This window comes from Euleptes europaea, chromosome 15 (assembly GCF_029931775.1).
Source record: "Euleptes europaea isolate rEulEur1 chromosome 15, rEulEur1.hap1, whole genome shotgun sequence".
NCBI lineage: Eukaryota > Metazoa > Chordata > Lepidosauria > Squamata > Sphaerodactylidae > Euleptes > Euleptes europaea.
This window is the reverse complement of record NC_079326.1, coordinates 52,931-73,768: the sequence shown is the minus strand read 5'-3', so window position 1 is coordinate 73,768 and position 20,838 is coordinate 52,931. Positions and strand designations below refer to the sequence as shown.

Sequence of the window (20,838 nt, the reverse complement as noted above, 5' to 3'; positions counted from 1 at the left end):
ATGTGCATAGTAAGGATTGCCTTGTTTTTTGTAAGGAAATAGGAGTGGTGAAATTTGCCAGTGTTTGCAGGTACGGTGGTGTCTCTTTGTTAAAGAGTTTTATTGCTGATTATGGTACAGATTTATCAGACAGAGGTAATAGTGTCACATATAGTAGGTATTTTAAGTATCGCTTTTGTACTGTCCCTGCTCAAAGCAAACGAGAAAGTTCACTTTCCTTCTGACAAACAAAAAAGTGAGGGTATCAACTGCGCTCTGCAATTCTTCACTTCTATTGAGGGGGAAGCGCACCATGGCAGCAGTAGTAAGTGGCTTTAGTGCCACAGCTAACCTTTTGTTTCCATAGTTACTCGCTTCCCACTGTGGAGAGTGCTCTTTCAGGGCCCTATTTTGTTTAAGTGTGGGAGACGAAAAAGAAAAGTTGGCTTATTTACCTCCTCTGTATTTAAGCAGGCATATGACTAAGACATTAGACGTCCAGGGTCCTTCAAATCTGTTTGCTTTCTTATGCAGGATTGCTTAAGATGTTTAGAAGAAATGCCACTGAGAACCGTTCTTTAATACTGGAGTTCCTTCTTCTCGCCATCCACCGCAATGCCTCTTTCTGACTTTGTTTTGGCACTCAAAGACAATCCATACTTTGGGGCAGGCTTTGGCCTGGTGGGTGTAGGTACAGCACTAGCTCTGGCCCGCAAGGGGGCCCAATTTGGCATGGTGGCTTTCAGGCGGCATTGCATGATCACTCTGGAGGTACCAAGCAAGGACAAAAGCTACTACTGGTTGCTGAGCTGGATCTCTCATCATGCCAAGCACACCCAGCATCTGAGCGTGGAGACCTCTTACCTGCAGCATGAAAGTGGCCGTGTCAGCACCAAGTTTGATTTTATCCCCAGTCCAGGGAATCATTTCATTTGGTAAGAGAAGTCATAAAGTGGCTTTTGGAAGGGCCGGACTAGTTCAAAGCTGTCAAGGAAGTGGTGGGAGACTTTTTGTGGTTGCTCATATGTGCTTTTCACTAGCACCAGGAATGTCTGCATGCTCAACCAGCACAGCATGGTGGATAGTCACTGTGATGGCTGCATTAATAGATTCCTCATTATTAAGAAGCAGTGAGAGAATGAATTACAAGAACAGAATCCTGCTAAAATATCATCTTGTGGTAGGGTAGCAATATTTAGTTGTGATCATTCTTGGACTTTGTGTTGCATTTGCAGCAGCATGTAGGAGGAACTGCTTGAATGCTTATTTTTTATCCAGAATGGTATATCTAAGTTGTATGGGTGAAATCTGAACAGACAGAACACTAGCGATTTTTTTACATTTAAAATGTTTATCTTCCATCTTTGGTCCTTTCAGTCTTAGGCTGTCAAGGTTGTTTACAGGGCCACTTAAAGCAATAAAAATGTAATATAAATAATAAATTACTAGTAAATTAAATATAAGCAATTCAAGTTAGCAGCAGCAGCAAAATCACCTCTAGTGTGATAAACCCCTGGCAATACAGTTTTTCTGTGGCACCACATAACCGTAGAGTTTGCATCAGATGTATGGAGGTGGGGTGCCACTAGAGAGAGCCAGCGTGGTGTAGTGGTTAAGAGCAGTGGTTTGGAGTGATGGAGTCTGATCTGGAGAACCGGGTTTGATTCCTCACTCCTCCACATGAGCGGCAGAGGCTAATCGGGAGAACTAGATTTGTTTCCCCACTCCTACACACAAAGCCAGCTGGGTGACCTTGGGCAATTCACAGCTCTGTTAGAGCTCTCTCAGCCCCACCTACTTCACAGGGTGTCTGTTGAGGAGAGGGGAAGGTGATTGTAAGCCGGTTTGAGTCTCCCTTAAGTGGTAGAGAAAGATGGCATATAAAAACCAACCCTTCTTCTAGTTGCAAGGGGGGAGCACCCAGAGCTGGGTTCTTTTACAAACATACTTGAGAGTCAATCTGTTGCACTTCTGAAGTAAGATGGGGGAAGCCAATGTGCAGAGAAAATTTAGATGACATTCATGTCTCTTTCTTAGCTTCTACAGTTCTGTAATGTTAACAGATGTAATTTTGGGATTCTTATTCCAAGCCCACAAACTTGGATGAACTCCTGGGGATCTTTGGTCCTAACAGAGAGAGTGGAGAACTTGGAACTCACATGCAACATTGATGTCTTTAAGTATTTTCTGTTTTATTGAGATACACAGAATAAGTAAGCTTCAGTGGGCTTAGAAGGATGTGACTGTTTAGGATTGTACTCTTACAATATAATTATGTGCTAATATAATACAGTGCTAATGCTGCATGACACAATAATGTTAGGAATTTCCAAGATCAACCAACAGAATGAGTTGGCCAGTTTTTACCTGCTTGGAGCAGTCAGGCTGGAAGTTTTCTAGTGGCAATCTTGGACCCTTTCAGCAGAAGGAGAGGAAGAGAAGCAAAGGAGAATAGAACTGACAGGTAGAAATACAGAAAATAGCAGGTGTATGAGAAATAGCTTCTTTCCTAGAGTGTGACCCAACTTTTATAATCTTTTGAGGTATGTCCCCCCCCCCCCAACATTATCATGTCTCTTCGATGTCCAATCGTGGGGCGAAGGGGAACCCTTATTGGAGCTGATTGACAAAATCTTCCAGAGTAGTCTAGATTTTAATCTAACCGGATATCTATCTAGATCATTGGCTCACCCCCAGTATTATGCCAACACTTCATCACGTTGCTAGCCCACCCCTGCAATGTCATGATCGTTCCTCAGAAACTTAAACTTGATCGGTGACACTTCCATTGGCTCGAAACCACTTCCTGCCCTAATCCCCATGTCTCATTTGTGAGACTGTTCCCATTAGGTGCTGGCGAATTCCCCCTCTTTATATTACACCCATCTGGTTCAATCAACTGGCATATTTCTGGATGTCAATATCCTATATTTGTTTACCATTCAAACTATCTTAAACCAGTTAGGGACTTTCTTCAAGTAAAAAAAAAGCACCTTTCAGGTCACCATGGCCTGTGTGAAGAAAGGCAGCAGCTAAAATGTCACAGAGACGGCTTTATATGTGTGTAGCTGAAAAGGCTTTTTGTGTGTGTGTTATCAAAGGTATCGTATGGAATGTAACAGTGATTCAGAATGGGGCAGTGTTTATTCCTTAATGGTCCTGTAGCTGCTCCTGTATGTTCAAACATTAGGTACTGATAGTTTTGGAGGTGAGATAACAAACTGGGGCCTGGGACGTTGGTCTGCAGCTATTCTAGATCCAGACTTTATTGTTTTCATCAGAGTTTTTCAAGTTAATCTTATTGAGGAGATAGGGTAAGATGTAAAAAGCCCATCCTTGAATCTGTACCATTACCTGGCCTCCTTTGTGTCTGTGCCGACAATGGATACCTAAACAAGGGCAGTCCTTGCTCGGTTGTGGCCCCAGATTCTATGTACTGGCATGGAAGGGGTTTGTAAAAGAGGTACAAGCTTTGTGGACTTGGCTTTAAAAAGTTGCTTCTGAGACTGTCCAGCTGTCTCCTCTCTCCTTCCTGCTCAGCCTCTCTCTGTGTGTTTCCAGGTATCAAAACAAGTGGATCCGCATAGAACGGAATCGGGAGAAACAAATGATTGACTTGCACACAGGCACCCCATGGGAGTCTGTCACCTTTACAGCAGTAGGCAGCAACCGAGAGATTTTCTTCAGCATCCTGCAGGAAGGTACAACAGAACCCAATGGTTTGGTGAAGCTCAAGGCAAGATCTGAAACACAGCAGCCAGGGACACTTGTCTAAGTGGACAGATTCCCTTCACTGCCATTACCCCCCAGCCCCTCGTTGTTGTTGTTGTTGTTTGAGATGTTCATGGTTCCCACTGACCTGAGCCTTCTTGAAGGAGGCTAAATATGTTCAGACACTCTGTTGTGGGTTAGAAAGGCCCCAGGTTTGTGGATGCATTTCTGCATGTATGTGAAAACCAGCAGCTAAGAAGGATCAGTCCTGAGATTAATTGCACTGGCTAAGCGTGGTGTTTGGACAGAACTGACAGCTGCCAAGTGATGTGATTTGTCAGCTCAGTTTACCTAACTATTGGTGAGCTGAGGTTTCAGAGCTCTTTCTTCATCTTCCTGTGTGAGCAGCTTACCCACAAACAATCAAGTAACTAATAAGAGGGATGTTTCCTAAATAGTGCTTTTTGCTAACAGGCACCCTGCCACTTCTGACAGGCAAGACTTCTAAGGTTAGGTCATACTTGGAACAGCCATGTCAGGAGATCACAGATCTATAAATCCAGATCCACATTCTTTACTTTCACCAGTTCTTCATTCATATTCCAGCAACAAAGTTCCAATTGTAAGATATCCATTAAATGATCATTCATATCTTAAAGAGTTCAAATTAACCATGCCTTGTGTCCTACAAGGATGATCACATATGTTACCATAGCAACTCCCACTTATGCATTCAAGCCAATTATAAAGGAGTGTTGTAATCTGAATTTAGTGAGTTGTCTAGCTCAGTGGGTTTAATCTTTTAAAATGTCATAGTTGCATCAAAGTTCTCTGTGATGGTTGCTCTTACTGCTCCACTTCCATTCTTGATCAGCCTTATCAGATTTCCATTATCACCTTTTTTATGAACTTTGTCACTAAGAGTGAGGTCCAGAATGGAAGAAGAGGGTGTAATTATCCAATGGGACATTTTCCTCCTATCCTCCACCCCTCTGTGTACTCACTTCTCAGAATTTTCTGAACCCCTTACTCTCCTTTTATAGCCAAAGAATTGGCCTTGAGGCAGCAAGAAGGAAAGACGGTCATGTACACTGCCATGGGTGCTGAATGGAGGCCGTTTGGTTTCCCACGGCGCCGGCGCCCACTAACTTCTGTGGTGCTTGATGAAGGGATTTCAGAGAGGATTGTGCAGGATGTGAAAGAGTTCATCGGCAATCCCAAGTGGTACACTGAGCGAGGCAAGTGTATTTTTCAGAGGCTTTCAACCTGCCTTCAATGTTCTGGTCTTTTCCGTTGTGGGCTAAATTAGCATAAAGTTATGTCTTTTTTTCTTCTTCTTTTTTGCCGTCAAGGCGCAGCTGACTTACAGCAATCCTATAGGGTTTTCAAGGCAAGAGAAGTTCAGAGGTGGTTTGCCATTGCCTGCCTCCGCATCATGCCCCTGGTATTCCTCGAAGGTCTCCCATCCAAATACTTGTCACCCAGCAAGTCTCCATGGCAGAGTGGGGATTCGAACTTGGGTTTCCCAGATCCTAGTCCAACATCTTAACCACTACACCATTCTAGCTCTCGATGTCATGTATAGGGCCATGATATCCCCTTCATCAGCCCAGGAACCTGCTGTAGTTGCTTACAATTACTAACGTTCAGTCCCTGTACAGTTTATGTCAAGATGAACTAAAAAAACCTTATGCTGAAACTTGTAACCAAAGCAGAAAGACACCATAAAAATTAGACCAAAAGGAGGTTTATATATAATGTAAATTTCTATGAAAATTATTTTTTTATTAGGCTACAAGCCTAATTTCTACAATGTTTGGGAAGAGTGCCAATGTGCTTATCACCATTGAGTAACCATTTGTAGTTCGGCTGAAAACTATGGAAGGATTTTTTACGTAATTTCTTTTACTTGGAAGTCTGCCAAGGTGTTACTCGGGGATAATGAGCCCTATACACTTGGATTGAGACTATTAAACCTTCCATTTCAGCTTGTTATTATTTCATTAATTTGCTGAACAACGTGTGATTTGGGCTGAAGAAGTTGTTTCTTACAAAATGGATCAACAGTACTGGACTACAGTTCCCTGTTTGTTTTTCAGCTACATAGCTGTGTTCGTTTTCAGTCTTCAGTGCAGCCCCACATGAGACTGCACCTGTGCGCAGGCCTGCTACCAGCCTGATCTTTTCTATTAGCTAAAATCTCCTCCAGGGGGAGCGCTCCCCCCCCCCCGCACAATGCTTTCCTGCTCAAGCATCACATGTCCAGGGGAGGAGCGTCCCCCTCTCCCTCAGTTCCTTTCTCATTGCCGCCGTGTCTGGTTCCTTTTCTAGCTTATTGGAAGGCAAGTAGTTAGAATAGTTGTTCCTTAGCTTATTCGTAGATTGGATAATTAGAAGAATTTTAACCTAGTCAGTTATACCGGGAGTCCTCGTTTGACCCTCACGCAGGGAAAACGTTCAGTCTCGCTCCCGCTATTGATACAGAGCACAACAATGACTTCTAAGGCACTTTTTAAAAAGTGCGAAAGATGCCCTACTAAGATGACTCACACTGATGAGCATCAGCTTTGCCTTTTGTGTCTGTGTGAAGCCCACAACGTACAAACCTTCAAGGTATGTTTAAAGTTCATCCTGAAGGCTAGAGCAGATAGAGCAGCTCTAAAAGAAAAGAAACACGGGGAGGATTCAGAGCCGGCTTCTAAGAAACACTGAAACAAGAGCAGGCACAGACAAGTCGGATGGGAAAAAGACCTCCCAAACTGAGATGACTCTGATCCCTCTGAAGACCCACACATACACGATCCAGCTTCCCTACCTTCTCCTAGGTTGTCCCAGATATTTAGTGAGGAAGCAGAACCGGCTTTGGGTACCTTGGAACCAACCATAGATCTGATAAACCAATTGCATCCACTCGACCTAATGCAATTCCAAGATTGGATCGAGTTTTGTCGGTTTCGACAATTGGAGAGATCGAGCCGGGTCCAGTCCAGACCGGACATGACTACATCTGGTTTACAACCACCATTCACACTACTTATCGAGTTTGAGGGCTCAGAACCAGATATGGAACAGGCTCCTTTGACCTTTGGTTCCGAGAGCTGTTCTGCAACCTCACCAGATGAACAGGTTAAGGACCCAAGCCCCATGTCTCCTAGTGAGAGCATTAGACTCCATACTGAACAAATGCCCCACATGGCGGAGGCATTAGATATTGACATCTATACATCACATGAAAAACCTCGGGACAAGATACTGAGCAGACTCCATACTGAAACCCCTTCAGTTGCAGCATTCCCAGTGTTAGAGGGTCTCACTGAATTAAAGGAAACAGTGCAATTGATCAGCGTCTGTATCACCATTGACCAAGAAACTTGAGAATTTATATAGAATAAAACCCGGAACATCGGAATTACTATTTTTACACACACACACACACCCATCATTGCCACTGAGATGCAACCTAAGCAGAGAGTTGAACAACACTCTTCTCCAGTAGATAAGGAGAGCAGAAGGCTGGACTCCCTGGGTCGATGTTTCTGTACCATGTCAGCACTTGGATTTAAGGAGGCAAATTACCAAAAGATCATGGCAGGGTACCAATTATTTTTATGGGAGGAATTGCCAGCCCATTTTCAGAACATGTCTGAAGAAACCAGGGCTCTCATGCAGACCATCCAAGCTGAAGCCACTATGCTCTCAAAACAAAAGTTCTCAGCAGGGCGACATGCGGCAAAGGTTACTGTCAGAGCCCTGACAGCTGCTGTAACCCTTAGGCGAGATGCATGGTTACGTGTCGTGGCCCAGCCCTCCCCAGGCGAGAAATCATCAGAGGAAGAGCCAGACCAGGATAAACCAGTCTCCCCTGAACCCCAAACAGCCGAGAGTCCATGCCAAAGTGAACCCCAGCAGGAAGAATCACATGCCAGCCCTGCTGAGAGTTCTAGAGTGGCTGCAGAACCACCACACTTTGCTGACCCAGCTCCCGCTGGAACTCAGCACACCTACTGACCCAGCTCCCCCCCCCAGTTCACCTGAAGCAGATAAACATAGGCAACGGAGTAGAATGGAGCTTCAAGCTAAAAGACGCAGCGCCCGATTAGAAGCACTAAGGAGACAGATGGAGGACTGTGAGTCTTCAGAGAATGACACCTGAGATGAGTAGAAAGCAGGATAAAGCTGTGCCTAAGACAAACCGGCGCTGGGAAAGCAACTTTGCAAAAAAGCCAGTGACTTTGCTGATAACGCTTCCCTGAAAGGACTCAACGGAATTCTGAAAATTTGGACTGAACTATTGACCTTGTCCCTGCGTGTCGACTGTGATTCCTGTTCCCAGCTCCAGGTAAGACTCTCACCTGACTCCTGCTGTGCGTTCCTAGTGGCTGCATTCAATCTACTGTCAGGGCCTCCAGTAACCGGAGACTCTGTAACCTGACCTGGCTCAGCACAGCTTGTGTTCCCCACCGCATCTCAACTATCACCAGGGAAACAAGCTCCTGTTTTCCCCGGAAAGGTGACTGAAACAACAGCTGCTGCTTTTGCTGACCTAATGGCTCGAAATCAAGCGTTATGGGACCAAGTGCAGCAATTGACCTCAGCAGTTGCCGGGATGCAACAATAATTAGCAGCCATTGCAGCCAGACCAGCAGTCACACCTCCTTTGCCCTGTGGCTCCTCCAGAGAAGTTTGGGGGCAGGGCAGATGAGTTTTCCCAGTTCCTTGCCAAGTGTAAGCTGTACATGAAGGTGTGGGCTCAGGACTTCAGTGTTGACCAAACCAAGGTCAGCTTCATTTTGAGCTTACTAAAAGACCAAGCTGTTGGTGAGTGACTCACCCCTCCTCAGTGACTATGCAGGCTTTTGACAATGCTTTCAGGCAGCCTGCACTGACCCTCAGGTACTAGGGTGGGCTAACAGACATATCAGACAGCTGCGATAGCGACAGACTTCAGTGGCAGAATTCACCTCGAAGTTCCAGGTAATCGCCCAAGACCTGGACTTGAATGAGGGTGCCGTGCAAGACCAGTACCTGGAGGACTTGGCAGATGACATCCTAGATGAGGCTGCACGGGTGGAACTGCCCGCTGCCCTGGAACCCCTGAGCCAACTGTGCCTGCAGATTGATGGCCGGTTAGAGGACTATGGTCGGTCGGGGAGACTGATCGCACTGCCAACCCCACAACCTAGTCCAGGAGGCAGCAGGCCAGCTGCGGACATGGGCGAGCCAATGCAGCTTGGGGCAATTCGGCCTCGACTCTCCAAAGAAGAAAAAGAACGTCATCAGGCCAACCTCTGCCTGCACTGTGGCAACCCAGGGCACTATGCCCAAGGTTGCCCGGAGAAACGCAAGATGCCGGGAAACTCCAAACCCCAGGTGATGGCAGCCCTAGCTACCTGGAGAGAACCACCGAGCACAGTGGCCCATCTGACAATGGACCCCGCCATGTTCTAGTCCCAGTTAAGTTACTACTACCGGAGGGGCCCTGGATTCTGGCCCGTGTGCTGTTGGACCCGGGTGCCTCACACTCCTATATGGACATATCTTTTGCCTGGCAACACCAAGTACTCCTACGGGGCAAAGAAGTGGCCAACCAAGTGGAAGCAGTTGATGGAAGACTACTTAAGTCTGGGTCAGTCCGGCAGGAAACCCAGCCGCTACTTATGCGGATACAGCACCACCAGGAGAAGCTTTGCTTGGATATTGCACACATGCCCCAATTTCCGCTGGTGCTTGGAATGAATTGGTTGGTCCGGCACAACCCGATAGTTGATTGGGTGGAGCAGAAACTCCAGTTTCAAGACCCTTGTCCACACCAAGAGCAGGCCTAGATGGTTGGGGCTGTAGTAGGGGCTGCTATGTCCGAAGCACCCCCTATTCTTCCCAAGGAGTATGAGGCCTACTGAGATGTCTTTGAAAAAAAAGGAGCCGACGTTCCCCCTCTGTACCGGTCATTTGATTGTGGCATCGACCTGCAGCCAGGAGCCCCACTTCCCATAAGCTGCTTATATTCGTTGACTGAGCCTGAGTGGGAAGCCTTGCAGAACTTCTTGGGAAAAAATCTCAAACGTGGGTACATTCAACCCTCCACGTCCCCAACCTCTGCACCAGTTCTCTTTGTAAAAAAGAAATGTGGGGAGCTCCGACTCTGCAACGATTACTGTGCACTGAATAAAATTACCATCAAGGACCGATACCCGCTGCCATTAATCTTGGAGCTCCTAGAACAAGTAAACGGGGCTCCAATATTTTCCAAGTTGGATCTTCGGAGAGCATACAACCTCATTCATATATGCTCGGGATGAGTGGAAGACGGCCTTTAGCACCAGGTATGGCCAATTTGAATACCTGATAATGCCATTTGGTCTCTGTAATGCCCCTGCAGTCTTCCAGCGCTTCATTCACAAGATCTTCAGAGACCTGTTAAACCGCTGTGTAGTCATCTACCTAGATGATACCTTGATTTACCCCTGAGACCCCCCCAGCATGTCAGGCATGTTAAAGTGGTGTTGCAACGATTACGAGAGCACAACCTCTATGCCAAGCTCGAGAAATGCGCCTTCCACCAGACCACCATCGACTTCTTGGGGCACCGCATTTCTCCTCAGGGAATCCAGATGGACCCAACTAAGGTGGAAGCCATACTGCACTGGCAAGAGCCCCGCAACCGCAAAGACATCCAACGCTTCCTTAGCTTCACCAACTATTATAGACAGTTTATCGCCAATTATGCGGCCCTGTCCGTTCTCCTGATCCGCCTATTACGGGTGTGGGAGCCGTTGCAGTTTGACTCCTCCACTCGCCAGGCATTCCAGACCCTGAAGACCTGTTTCACCACCGGACCAATACTACAGCACCCAGATCCGGCTTTGCCGTTCACTGTGGAGACCGATGCATCAAGCACGGCCATCGGAGCAATCCTGTCACAGCAGTCCTCGCCAGAAGGACCCCTGCATCCATGCGCATTCTACTCCCGCCAACAGACTCCTCCTGAACGGAATTACACTATCCCGGAGCGAGAACTACTAGCCATTTAAGATGGCATTTGAGGTATGGCAACACCACCTAGAGGGAGCCCGCCATCCGGTACAGGTGCAGACCGACCACCAGAACGTAAAATACCTCCAGACCACCCGTCGGCGGCATCAACAGCAAATCCACTGGTTCCTTTTCTTTTCCCACTTCAACTTTGTGATGCGGTATGTTCCCAGCAGCCAGAACCGAAGGGCAGATGCCCTGTCCCAGAAGCCAGACTACAATCTCCCACTTCGCCAGACATTCTCCTGGCCACGATCCTGCCACCTGCAGCATTTGCTGCCACTATGGAGTAGCCCTCGATCCAAGTTCATATTCAGGAACAACAGCTCCGGGTTCCTTGGGCTCAAGCACGTCGGCAAGAACTGCAGAATGGCACGCTAACCAGAAAAACAGACCTGACCCTGCACCAAGAGATGCTTCTGCATCAAGGGTGGCTCTACGTTCCACCTGGCCCATTACGAGGGGAAATTCTGCGTATCTCCCATGACGTGGTGCCTGCCGGGCACTTTAGATGTTATTGGACACTTCATCTCCTGACCAGAGAATTTTGGTGGTCTCGGATACAGGCTGATGTGGCCCAGTATGTAAATACCTGTGAGACCTGTCAGCAAGCCAAAGACCAGCCGGGTAAGCCAACAGGCCTCCTGCAGCCACTACCTACACCCCCTGGGCCATGGTGCACTTACAGACATGCCCAAATCGGGACCTTACACCAGCATATTGGTAGTGGTGGACTTCTTTACCAAGATCAGTCACTTTATTCCCTGCGGTGGGGTCCCCACAGCATGAGACACGGCCAAGCTGTAACTTCAACACATCTTCTGGCTCCATGGGCTCCCAGAGAGTATCGTGTCAGATTGGGGAGCACAGTTTACCTCATGCTTTTGGTGTGCTTTGCACTCTAGCCTTGAAACTCGGGTACACCTCTCCTCAGCACACCACCCCCAGACAGATGGACAAACTGAGCGGGTTAACACGATTCTAGAACAGTACCTCCGATGTTACTGTAACCACTAGCAAGATAAGAAGAAGAAGAAGAGTTGGTTTTTATATGCTGACTTTCTCTTAAGGCAAAATCAAACCGGCTTACAATCGCCTTCCCTTCCCCTCCCCACAACAGACACCCTGTGAGGTGGGTGAGGCTGAGAGAGCATGACCAAGGTCACCCAGGTCACCCAGCCAAGGTCACCCAGCTGCCTTCGTGTGTAGGAGTTGGGAAAGAAATCCAGTTCACCAGATTAGCCTCCGTCACTCATGTGGAGGAGTGGGGAATCAAACCCGGTTCTCCAGATCAAACTCCACCGCTCCAAACCACCGCTCTTAACCACTACACCACGCTGGCCCGCTCCTACTAAGCCTTTGCTTAGCCCTGAAAGCTACGGGGGTGGACCTAGTACCCCTGGCAAAGTTTGCATACAATAATGCGGTATATGCCTCTGCCAAACAGACCCCGTTTCAGGCGAACTACACACATTATTCCAGTAAGATCGCTGCCTGCCTCCAAATTTTGGTAAGCTTTCTACGATCCTATGTGGGGCTGCACTGAAGACCAAAAAGGCAAACAGAGTTGCACTTACCTGTAACTACTGTTCTTTGAGGTCTTCTGTGCAGATACACATCCCTCTCCTGCCCCGTTGTGAGCTCTCTTACCAAAAAAAAAAGGTCTATTTGTTATTGAGCTTGTGGCGGCATCCAGGAATTGAGGGAGAGGGGGACACTCAACCCCTGGACACGTGATGCTTGAGTGGGAAAGCATTGCACTGGGGGGGGGAGCGCCCCCCTGGAGGAGTTTTTAGCTAATAGAAGAGATCAGGGCAGTTTGCAGGGCGCAGTCCCCATGTGTGTCTGCACAGAAGACCTCAATGAACACTAGTTACAGGTAAGTGGAACTCTGTTTTTTAGCTGTTTGTATAACCCTTATGTATCTTAGGTGCTTGTTATACATACTACATGTTTATTTTCTGTATTGTGTTTATAATGATATCAAATATTGATTGCATATATGGAAAAATTGATAAAAATAATTTTCATAAAAATTTACATTATATATAAACCTCCTTTTGGTGTAACTTTTATAGAGTTAGTTTCTGTCAAGGGCATCCTTGAACCTCTGTAAGTGGTTGGTAGTTCCCACTTACCAGCTCCCCAATCCTTGACGGGCTCTCCGTAGTTCTATTGATGGTCTTCAGTCTTTGCCTGCCATCTCTGGCAGTCCCAATTGTGCCATCAGTATGCAGCTCCCACAGTCCCAAGCCGTGACTATTCTGCTGACCTGTTTCAGTCCTTATAATTCTAACTTCCATTAATTTCCAACGGAGAGACTGTCTCAGTCAGACTTTGTACTGTGCAAATTGTTGGTAGATGTTAACAATCATTCTAATTTATCACAATGTTATGTACTTAACAAGTTGATTAACAGCTCCCCTTCATAGTGGCCCGATTAAAAGTTAATGGTTTATTCATTCTGTACCTCATGCAACACCTTAAATTTATCTCCTGAATTAATACAATGACTGCCAAGTGTGCTCTCTTCCAAAGAATGTGTGCTCTCTTCCAAAGAGAGATTTTGAGTCTCACAGGTTTAGAGAGCTATTAGAGACATGCATTGGACTTGGTTTTCCTCATTTTGGAAAGTGCTGTCAAGTTGCAGCCAACTTATGGTGTTCCCATAGTATTTTCAAGGCAAAAGACAAACAGAGGTGGTTTGCCAATGCTGGCCTTTGTGTAGCAACTGTGGACTTCCTTGGTAGTCTCCCATCCAAGTACAAGCCAGGGCCAGCCATGCTTAGCTTCAGAGTAGGACTTCATTGTGTCCTGAGGCATTTTCCCTTCCCTAAATCCTTTTTTATACCTTTTTAAAAATAACATCCAGTCTCAAGAAGAGTTTTGGAAAACTCAAAAGCTTGCACACTGTTATGGCTCAATTGCTTGGTCCTAATAAAAGGTATTATGTGGATTGTGTTCTTGGTTTGGGGATATTGCTTTTAGACAGGGATGGCTGGAAAAAAAAAATCTGTTCATTAGGACCTTATTCCACTACACTTGGAACTGGCCATTATCAGTGACCTGGCTCAGGGGGCCATTGGTCAGAGCCACTAAGGGAATTCTTATGCCAATTAGGTTATAGGAGTAGTAGCTCAAGTCTGGTAGGAAGTTGAGATGTGCTGAGTTTAGTGCCTGCTGATGTCTTCTTACTAGTTTTCTTCTGTAGGTATTCCCTATCGGAGAGGATACCTGCTCTATGGGCCCCCAGGCTGTGGCAAAAGTAGCTTTATGTGAGTATCACTTTCTCAACTTTCCTTCCAAAAACCTGCTTTGTGTGTGTTCACAGTTTCAGAAGCACGAAAAAGCACAGTACTAGTGCATAAATGGAAGGAGAATAGCCTATTGCAGGAAATACCTGACGTTTTGGAATATTTAAAATAATTTTTCCACTTGGGGGCAAAAAGATGAAGGCTGGGTGATTCATTCCCCCCCCCCCCCCCCACACACACACACACACACACTGGGTTTACTTTGGACAATTGCACTTATTTCCTCCCAAGCCTTTTTTATTGAAACATAGAACTGGAAGTGGATCCATGTGGTCCTGGCCCTTCACCCAGAGGCAGAATTTGTGATGTCTAAGTATCCTGACGGATTAGCCTGTATAATTAAGATGACCTTGCATCAGAAGTACTTAGTAGAAATGATCACATGGTAGCACACCAAAGAATATGCAGCACAGAGGTCCTTCACATTGAAAAGGCCCAAGCGGTACAGTTGTGATGCATATGTGTAGTTGGGAAAAGAGAGTGGTAAGTCCATCTGACCCTAAAGTCCATCTAAAAACTTTGAGCCACAAACAATGTGTTAGAATTTCATTTGTCATAGCTGCTTTCTAATGCCCGCTCATATACATGTTCTTGAGGGCCAAAGTAGATGGGACAGCAGCTGTTAAAATCAGACCCACCTATCCTTTTTTGTTTGCAACTAGTATCGTGTGGAGTTTAAATGCACAACACTGCTGTAATTCTCTCTAGTTTGGTTCTCAAGGAGCCACTATGGTGAAATCCCATGATCCATCGGCAGAAGGTGCTGCCCATGGCTCTCCTCTCACACCCGGCAGCCATTTCTGACCCTAGAAGAATTTCTGTCAGGGGTTGTAGAACTCAAGTGGAGTAATCGTTACACAGGTTGAGCGGCCGCCTAGGGAGGAGGGCAAAATAATTCCCTTGTCCTCTTGCATCTGTAGAGCACCACTCATGCAAGAATGAGGAAGGAGTAATTTTGTCTCTCCCCCCCCCCACCCACCCATCCTCCCGCACTGGAGACATGCTCCTTCCTTAAAACGGCGTGCCTTTTCCAGCCTGAAGCCCCCTCGGTTCCTTCCGTCTCGCCGCGGTTCCACTGCATTGCCCCCTTTGGCGGGACCTGCGGGGGGCTCCTTTGACAGGCGATCCTTGGAGAACTGGAGGGTCTGCTTACGAGTCTCTACCAAGGCCGCCAGTTTAATCCATTCCTCTACCGACTCTGGGTCTCCCAGGGTCAGGCAGCCATCCAGCACTTCCCAACGCAGTCCTTCGCGAAAGTGCTGAACCTTGGTGGCCTCACTCCATTCCCGTATCTTAGAGGATAGGGATTGAAAGTCCTGGGTGTACTAAATTACAGAGCGGGCTCCCTGTTTCAAATGACGCATGGCAATCTTGGCCTTCTCTCCCCAATGAGGGTCTTCAAAACGGTGTCGCAGAGCAGACAAAAACTCATCCAGGGACCTCAAGACCCCGGGCATAGTCTCTGCCACCATCACTCCCCATTCCACCGCCTCTTTCTCCAGTAGGCTGATCACGTACCTGACCCAGGCTTCTTCCGAGGAAAAAGTCTCCCCTTGGTCCTTCATGAACCCGGAGGCTTGGAGTAGGAAATGGGGTAACTGCGCGCTGGATCCGTCAAAGGACACCTTCAGATCCCTGGAAGTAGGGCGCCTGGGTAAGGACGCCTCTCCACAGACGGGTGGTTCAGTGGCAGGCAGCGAGCTGGCTCGGGGTTGCTGCGAGGGCTGTCTGAGATCCCTCACTGCCCCCAAAACTGCAGCCAAGTCCCTCTGCAGAATGCTCATCTGTGCCTGTAGGTCCCGGTTCTGTCGAGCCAGCGCCTGGTTCTGTCCGTGTAGCACAGGAGTGGGGAACCTTTTTCCTGCCAAGGGCCATTTGCACATTTATAACATCATTCAGGGGCCGTACCAGGTGTATATACCAGGTGTAGATCTCCCGGCGGTGGGGGGGAGAGGCTAGGGTTGCCAGGTCTCCAGTCACCACAACCCCAGGGGAGGCCACGCAGAGAAGGCCTGCAGGGCGCCCCCGCTCCCCCCCTCCAGGCGGGAGGGCAGCCAGCGGTGGGCCCGAGGAAGGAAAAGAGGAAAAGGGAGGGAGGGAGAAAGGGAGACAGAAATGGAGGGTGAGAAAGAAAGAAAAGGATGCAGGGAAAGAAAGAAAAGGACTGAGGGAGACAAAGAAGTAGACAGAAAAAGAGGGAGAGAAAGGAGAGTGACAGAAAAAGAGGAAGAAAAGAGAGAAAAGCCTTCCCCACCCACACACACACACACCCGCACACACCAGCCCCGCATCACTGGGCCCCAGTCTCCCCACTTCCCCCGCCCACACACACACACACACCCGGCGGCGCACGGAGCCCTGTGCAACCAGACCCCAGTCTCCATGTTCTTCCCCCCACAGAGTCCACAAAAGCCCCCCTCCAGAAGCCCGATCGGCTCCCACATGCATGCTCTGCCACGGGGAGCTGCCGGCCTCTTTCCCTCCTCCCTCTCGCTGCTCAACAGCCGACAGGCAGCGAGAGGGGCTTACAATGTGCCGCGGTGTTCCTGCACGCTGCGGCTGTAGGGGGCAGCCTTGGGGGAAGCATCCCTCCCCTCTCCTCTCGCCGACCAACAGCCGACAGTTGGCGAGAGGAGGTCCAAATGGTGCCGCAGTGCCCCTGTAAGCCACGGCCCCAGGAACACACTCAGGGAGGGTCACCCTGTGCCCCGCCTCCGCAGCAGGGCCCCAGAGCTCCCGAGAGCCACAAAAAATGTCCTCAGGGGCCGCATACGGCCCCCGGGCCTGAGGTTCCCCATCCCTGGTGTAGCAGGATGGCTTCCTCCATGACGATGGGGGCTGGGGTGACCGGAGCGTTGGTGATCGAGGGTCCTTCCAACCATTCCCTAGGAACGACCTCCCGGCTCCGCTCTTCCCCCTGGCTGTACCAATCGGTTAGCGGTCCTCGGTACAACCCGCCCCAAGGTTCCGACACTGCCTGTTCGCTGGCCCCGATTCTCCATCGCTGCTCGGCTTGCGTGGGTAAGGAGGTCCACGTCGGCATCCCAGAGAAATCGGTAAGCCCGGGCTGGCGCTGCTTCAGGGTCGCTTCTTCCAGGCCAACATCAATATCAATGACGGTCTGACAGAGGTCCTCTCCCGCGGAGAGCGGATTTGAGGATCGTGCAGACATATTAATACTAACTATTAACTAAACACGCACACAAAATAAAATAAAATTAAAATAAAAAGGAAGGCTAAGAAAAACTGTGATTCTGACCTACTGTCAGGACTTCAGTACCTCGTTGCATATCAGTCATGGTAAGCTTCACTCCAGACGGTGCAGCAAGTTAAAAGTTTTATTAAGAAAGCAAAACGAGTTCAGTAGGTCCATACAAACTTAAGGTCAGAATACAGATGGGGGAAATACTGGTCATCTTTATAGGGAACATACAATAGAATTGATTACACGTAATGGCAGAACACAAAAGGATTAGATGCAGCAGAGCTGTCCTGAATGGGAAAGGATACAAGTTTACAATAAGGAAGTATTTGCCGGTGATTACCCATTAAGAGACATACTGGTGAAATTGACTAGTAAACGACGGGGCGATCTCTCGGGCTCCCAGGCATAGTCCTGCGGCTCCAGCTAGCTCACAGCAGATGTCTATTGAAATGCTAATGCCGAGCAAGAGAAAGAATGAGCACGGGGGGGGGAGGGGAGAAGAGCTTACTTATCCTGGGCCCAACTGGATGCCCTTGCTGACAAAACGTTATTCTCCATCACAGCACAGCATTGGCTGGGGAACTGCAGTACAGCATCTGTCTTCTGAGCCTGAGTGACCGCAGCCTTTCAGATGACCGCCTCAACCACCTGTTGAGTGTGGCACCTCAGCAGAGCATCATCCTCCTGGAAGACGTGGATGCTGCCTTCGTCAGCCGAGACCTAGCCGCTGAAAGTGAGTAATTGGATCCTTCCCGCGCGGCTATGCCAGGTGCTCTTTTTTGCTGCCATAACCTGATTAAGCCTGGCCTAAGTGTTCATTGTACCCAGCATCTTATGGAGACCTCCATGTGAAATGCTGTTGGGGCGCAAGTTTCCCTTTGCTGGTCACAACCTCTCAAAGGGAATAGCAAGGAGGGGCTTGAGGAGGAGCTTCTGGGGGGGGGTCATATCTTGCCAGTGCCTCTGTTCTCTGCTGCAGTATTACTGTGTCCAGATCTATGCCGAGATTGCACAGTGGTGGCCATGATTCAGGAACACCCACAGGTTACACTGCCAGGCCACAACACATTCCCAATCAAAGTTGCCCATAATTCAGCAGATATCTGGAGTTTTGGGACAAGCTCCTTTCTTTGTCCAATGGAAGGGACCCCCTGCAAGGATCCAGGCAGCACCATATTCTGCCAGTGTATATTGGGTGTAGGATCATGGGGGGGTGTCTCTATGCTTTACTGCTTCTGCCTCCAAGGGGAATGCTGTTCTATTATATGTTGTGATTGGCACTGAGCTACCTGCTTCTTTTAAAGTATTCCATCTGGGCTGTTACCCGCAGGTCATTGTGCACCAAGAACAGAGTTCAAAGCGGCTGCTAATGCTACAGCCTAGAGCAGATCACAGCCTTTCCACCCCTGAAAGGCTGTAAGTCTAGACAGAACTCAGGCAGGCCAAGTATTTATATAATGCATTTAAGTATTTAAAATGTTTATGCCCTGCCTTACCTCTGCAGACTCAAGGCAGCTAACAAAATAGCAGAAGCTGCAGGAAACAGACATCAGGAGTGTCCCACAAGTTAAAACCAATACAGAATTAAAACACATAGTTAAAGGCCAGTACACAGTGTTAATGATGCTAAAGCAGTTTACCCTCTACCAGGTCTTGCACACCTTCCTGAATGCAGCAAGTGAAGGCACCTGCTGCACTCTAGTAGGCCATTCCAGAGGAATGGACCTACCATAGAGAAAGCCATGGCCAAACTGTTGCCAAATGGACCATCCTAGGTGAGGATATCATGAGGAGAAAGCTGTCTAAGGATTGCCAATGGGGCACAAGAGTATTGTCTGTACCTTTGCTGTTCTCTACTTCCCTACCTCTGAACTTCCTTTGTGCTGCTGTGTTTCTGTTTAGACCCCAATACATACCAAGGCATGGGACGCTTAACCTTTAGTGGCCTTCTCAACGCATTGGATGGTGTGGCTTCCTCCGAAGCCAGGATAGTATTTATGACCACCAACCACGTGGACAGGTCAGAACGGTTGCCTTGGAAATGGGGTGGGGAGAGGTGGTTCACCTCTAACAACCTTTTGCTTGAATAAGACAATCTTATGGTTCTGCACCTGAGCAAGTGTATACTGCTGTAATTAATAGAGATTCTTTACTATCCCAGCAGATATAAATCAGAAACACAATAAAAGTAGGAGGGGGGAAAGAGGCAGTGTAAGAACATTGCTGCCACTCCCAAAGAGTCCTTTGTAACTCTTTTACCATCTACCAGTCACAGTGTTATGCCGTGGATGGTTCCAGTCAACACAAAATGATAATATTAACATCATAATTAAAGCCATTCGACAATCTGTCCCCTACACACACACACAGTTGGATCCAGCAGTAATTTTCCGCTAGTAGAAGGCACTTACTTCAGCGGAACAAAGAAGTTCTTGACTTCTTCAGCCCAGTGCGCTCCACAAAATGCTGGTCCTAAGGAAAAGAATGCTCAATAACAGCATGAAGGGCAAAGTGGGGGTCTGTAGTGGGAGGGGAGAATCAGTGTAAATCACCTCCCCTTCCACTGGTGTAAAATTACTACAGGGTGTAACCCATAATGTACAGTCCTGCTGCCAAGAAAAGCTCCCTGCATAGTTAATACTATCGCTCAGTGATTGACGTCATGCACACCAAGGTTCCCTTGAAATATGTTGCCGGAACAGCGAGCTCAAAGGAGACAACCGTATGAGTTGCCTGATAGTTCATTGAGAAAGAACATTGCAAGGGGAGACAGAAGAGGGGCAGCTTGAGTGCAAACGCAGAAGCGGGAAATATGGCGAAGCCCACCTTTTGGGGTCCAAAATGCAATTATAATTTTAAATAGAAGGAGGAAGAGTCAACAGGAACTTTGTAATCATGAAAACTAGCAATTTAATTCTGGTTTCTGGTGGGTGTTATTTTAAAATATGCCAGATTCTGCCATAATCAACATATGCAAAATCACACATTGAATATATACTGTTCCTGCTCTAAAGTTTCAAGTGAAGCTCTGGGAGAAGAATCAGTCCTCTGCTTAGAAGGGAACTAAATTTGACCTGAGATTTCCTGGAGTTGTCTCTTTGAGTCGTCTTCTCTTTCTTTACAGGCTGGATCCAGCTTTGGTTCGCCCTGGCCGGGTAGATCTGAAGCAGTATGTGGGACACTGTTCGGAGTGGCAGCTTGGACGCATGTTCCAGAGGTTCTATCCAGACGAGCCACTAGCTGTGGCCCAGCGGTTTGCTGAACAAGCCCTGGCGGTCTCTGATCAGATCAGTGCTGCACAAGTGCAAGGCCATTTCATGCAATACAAGGCAGACCCGGATGGAGCCATTAAGAGTGTGCAAGCTCTTGTGTCCTGATCATGGGGCACGCTCGGAGAAAACTCTGTGTGCAGCATTCCTGAGGGGAAGAGTTGTTGCAGAAGCAATTCACACAGAACATAGTAGCCACAAGGGTGATACTGGTGAGGCTGTTTGTCTGCTGACCTTGATGAGTTCTTTTTGTAAGGAAAATAAAAGAGTAAATCAGCTACCTTCCCCACCAATCTTTCCAAAACTAGAATATGGGACAGCCTGAAGG

At 47.9% G+C, this 20,838-nt stretch overlaps 1 protein-coding gene across 1 annotated transcript; it reads left to right on the top strand.

Annotated features, from left to right (window-relative positions):
• Nucleotides 1–525: 525 nt before the first annotated feature.
• On the top strand, nucleotides 526–20,619 carry LOC130487882 (mitochondrial chaperone BCS1). Its single transcript, XM_056861431.1, has 7 exons — nucleotides 526–914; nucleotides 3,541–3,680; nucleotides 4,734–4,928; nucleotides 13,934–13,997; nucleotides 17,805–17,974; nucleotides 19,144–19,261; nucleotides 20,366–20,619. The coding sequence occupies exons 1-7, from the start codon at nucleotides 595–597 to the stop codon at nucleotides 20,616–20,618; spliced, it is 1,260 nt and encodes a 419-aa protein (XP_056717409.1). The 5' UTR covers nucleotides 526–594; the 3' UTR covers nucleotide 20,619.
• Nucleotides 20,620–20,838: the final 219 nt, after the last annotated feature.

Coding starts and splice junctions, on each gene's coding strand:
- LOC130487882 (XM_056861431.1), top strand. CDS start 595: ATGCCTCTTTCTGACTTTGTTTTGGCACTCAAAGACAATCCATACTTT. Junction 4,929..13,933: donor CAAGTGGTACACTGAGCGAG/GCAAGTGTATTT, acceptor TTTCTTCTGTAG/GTATTCCCTATCGGAGAGGA. Junction 13,998..17,804: donor TGTGGCAAAAGTAGCTTTAT/GTGAGTATCACT, acceptor TCTCCATCACAG/CACAGCATTGGCTGGGGAAC.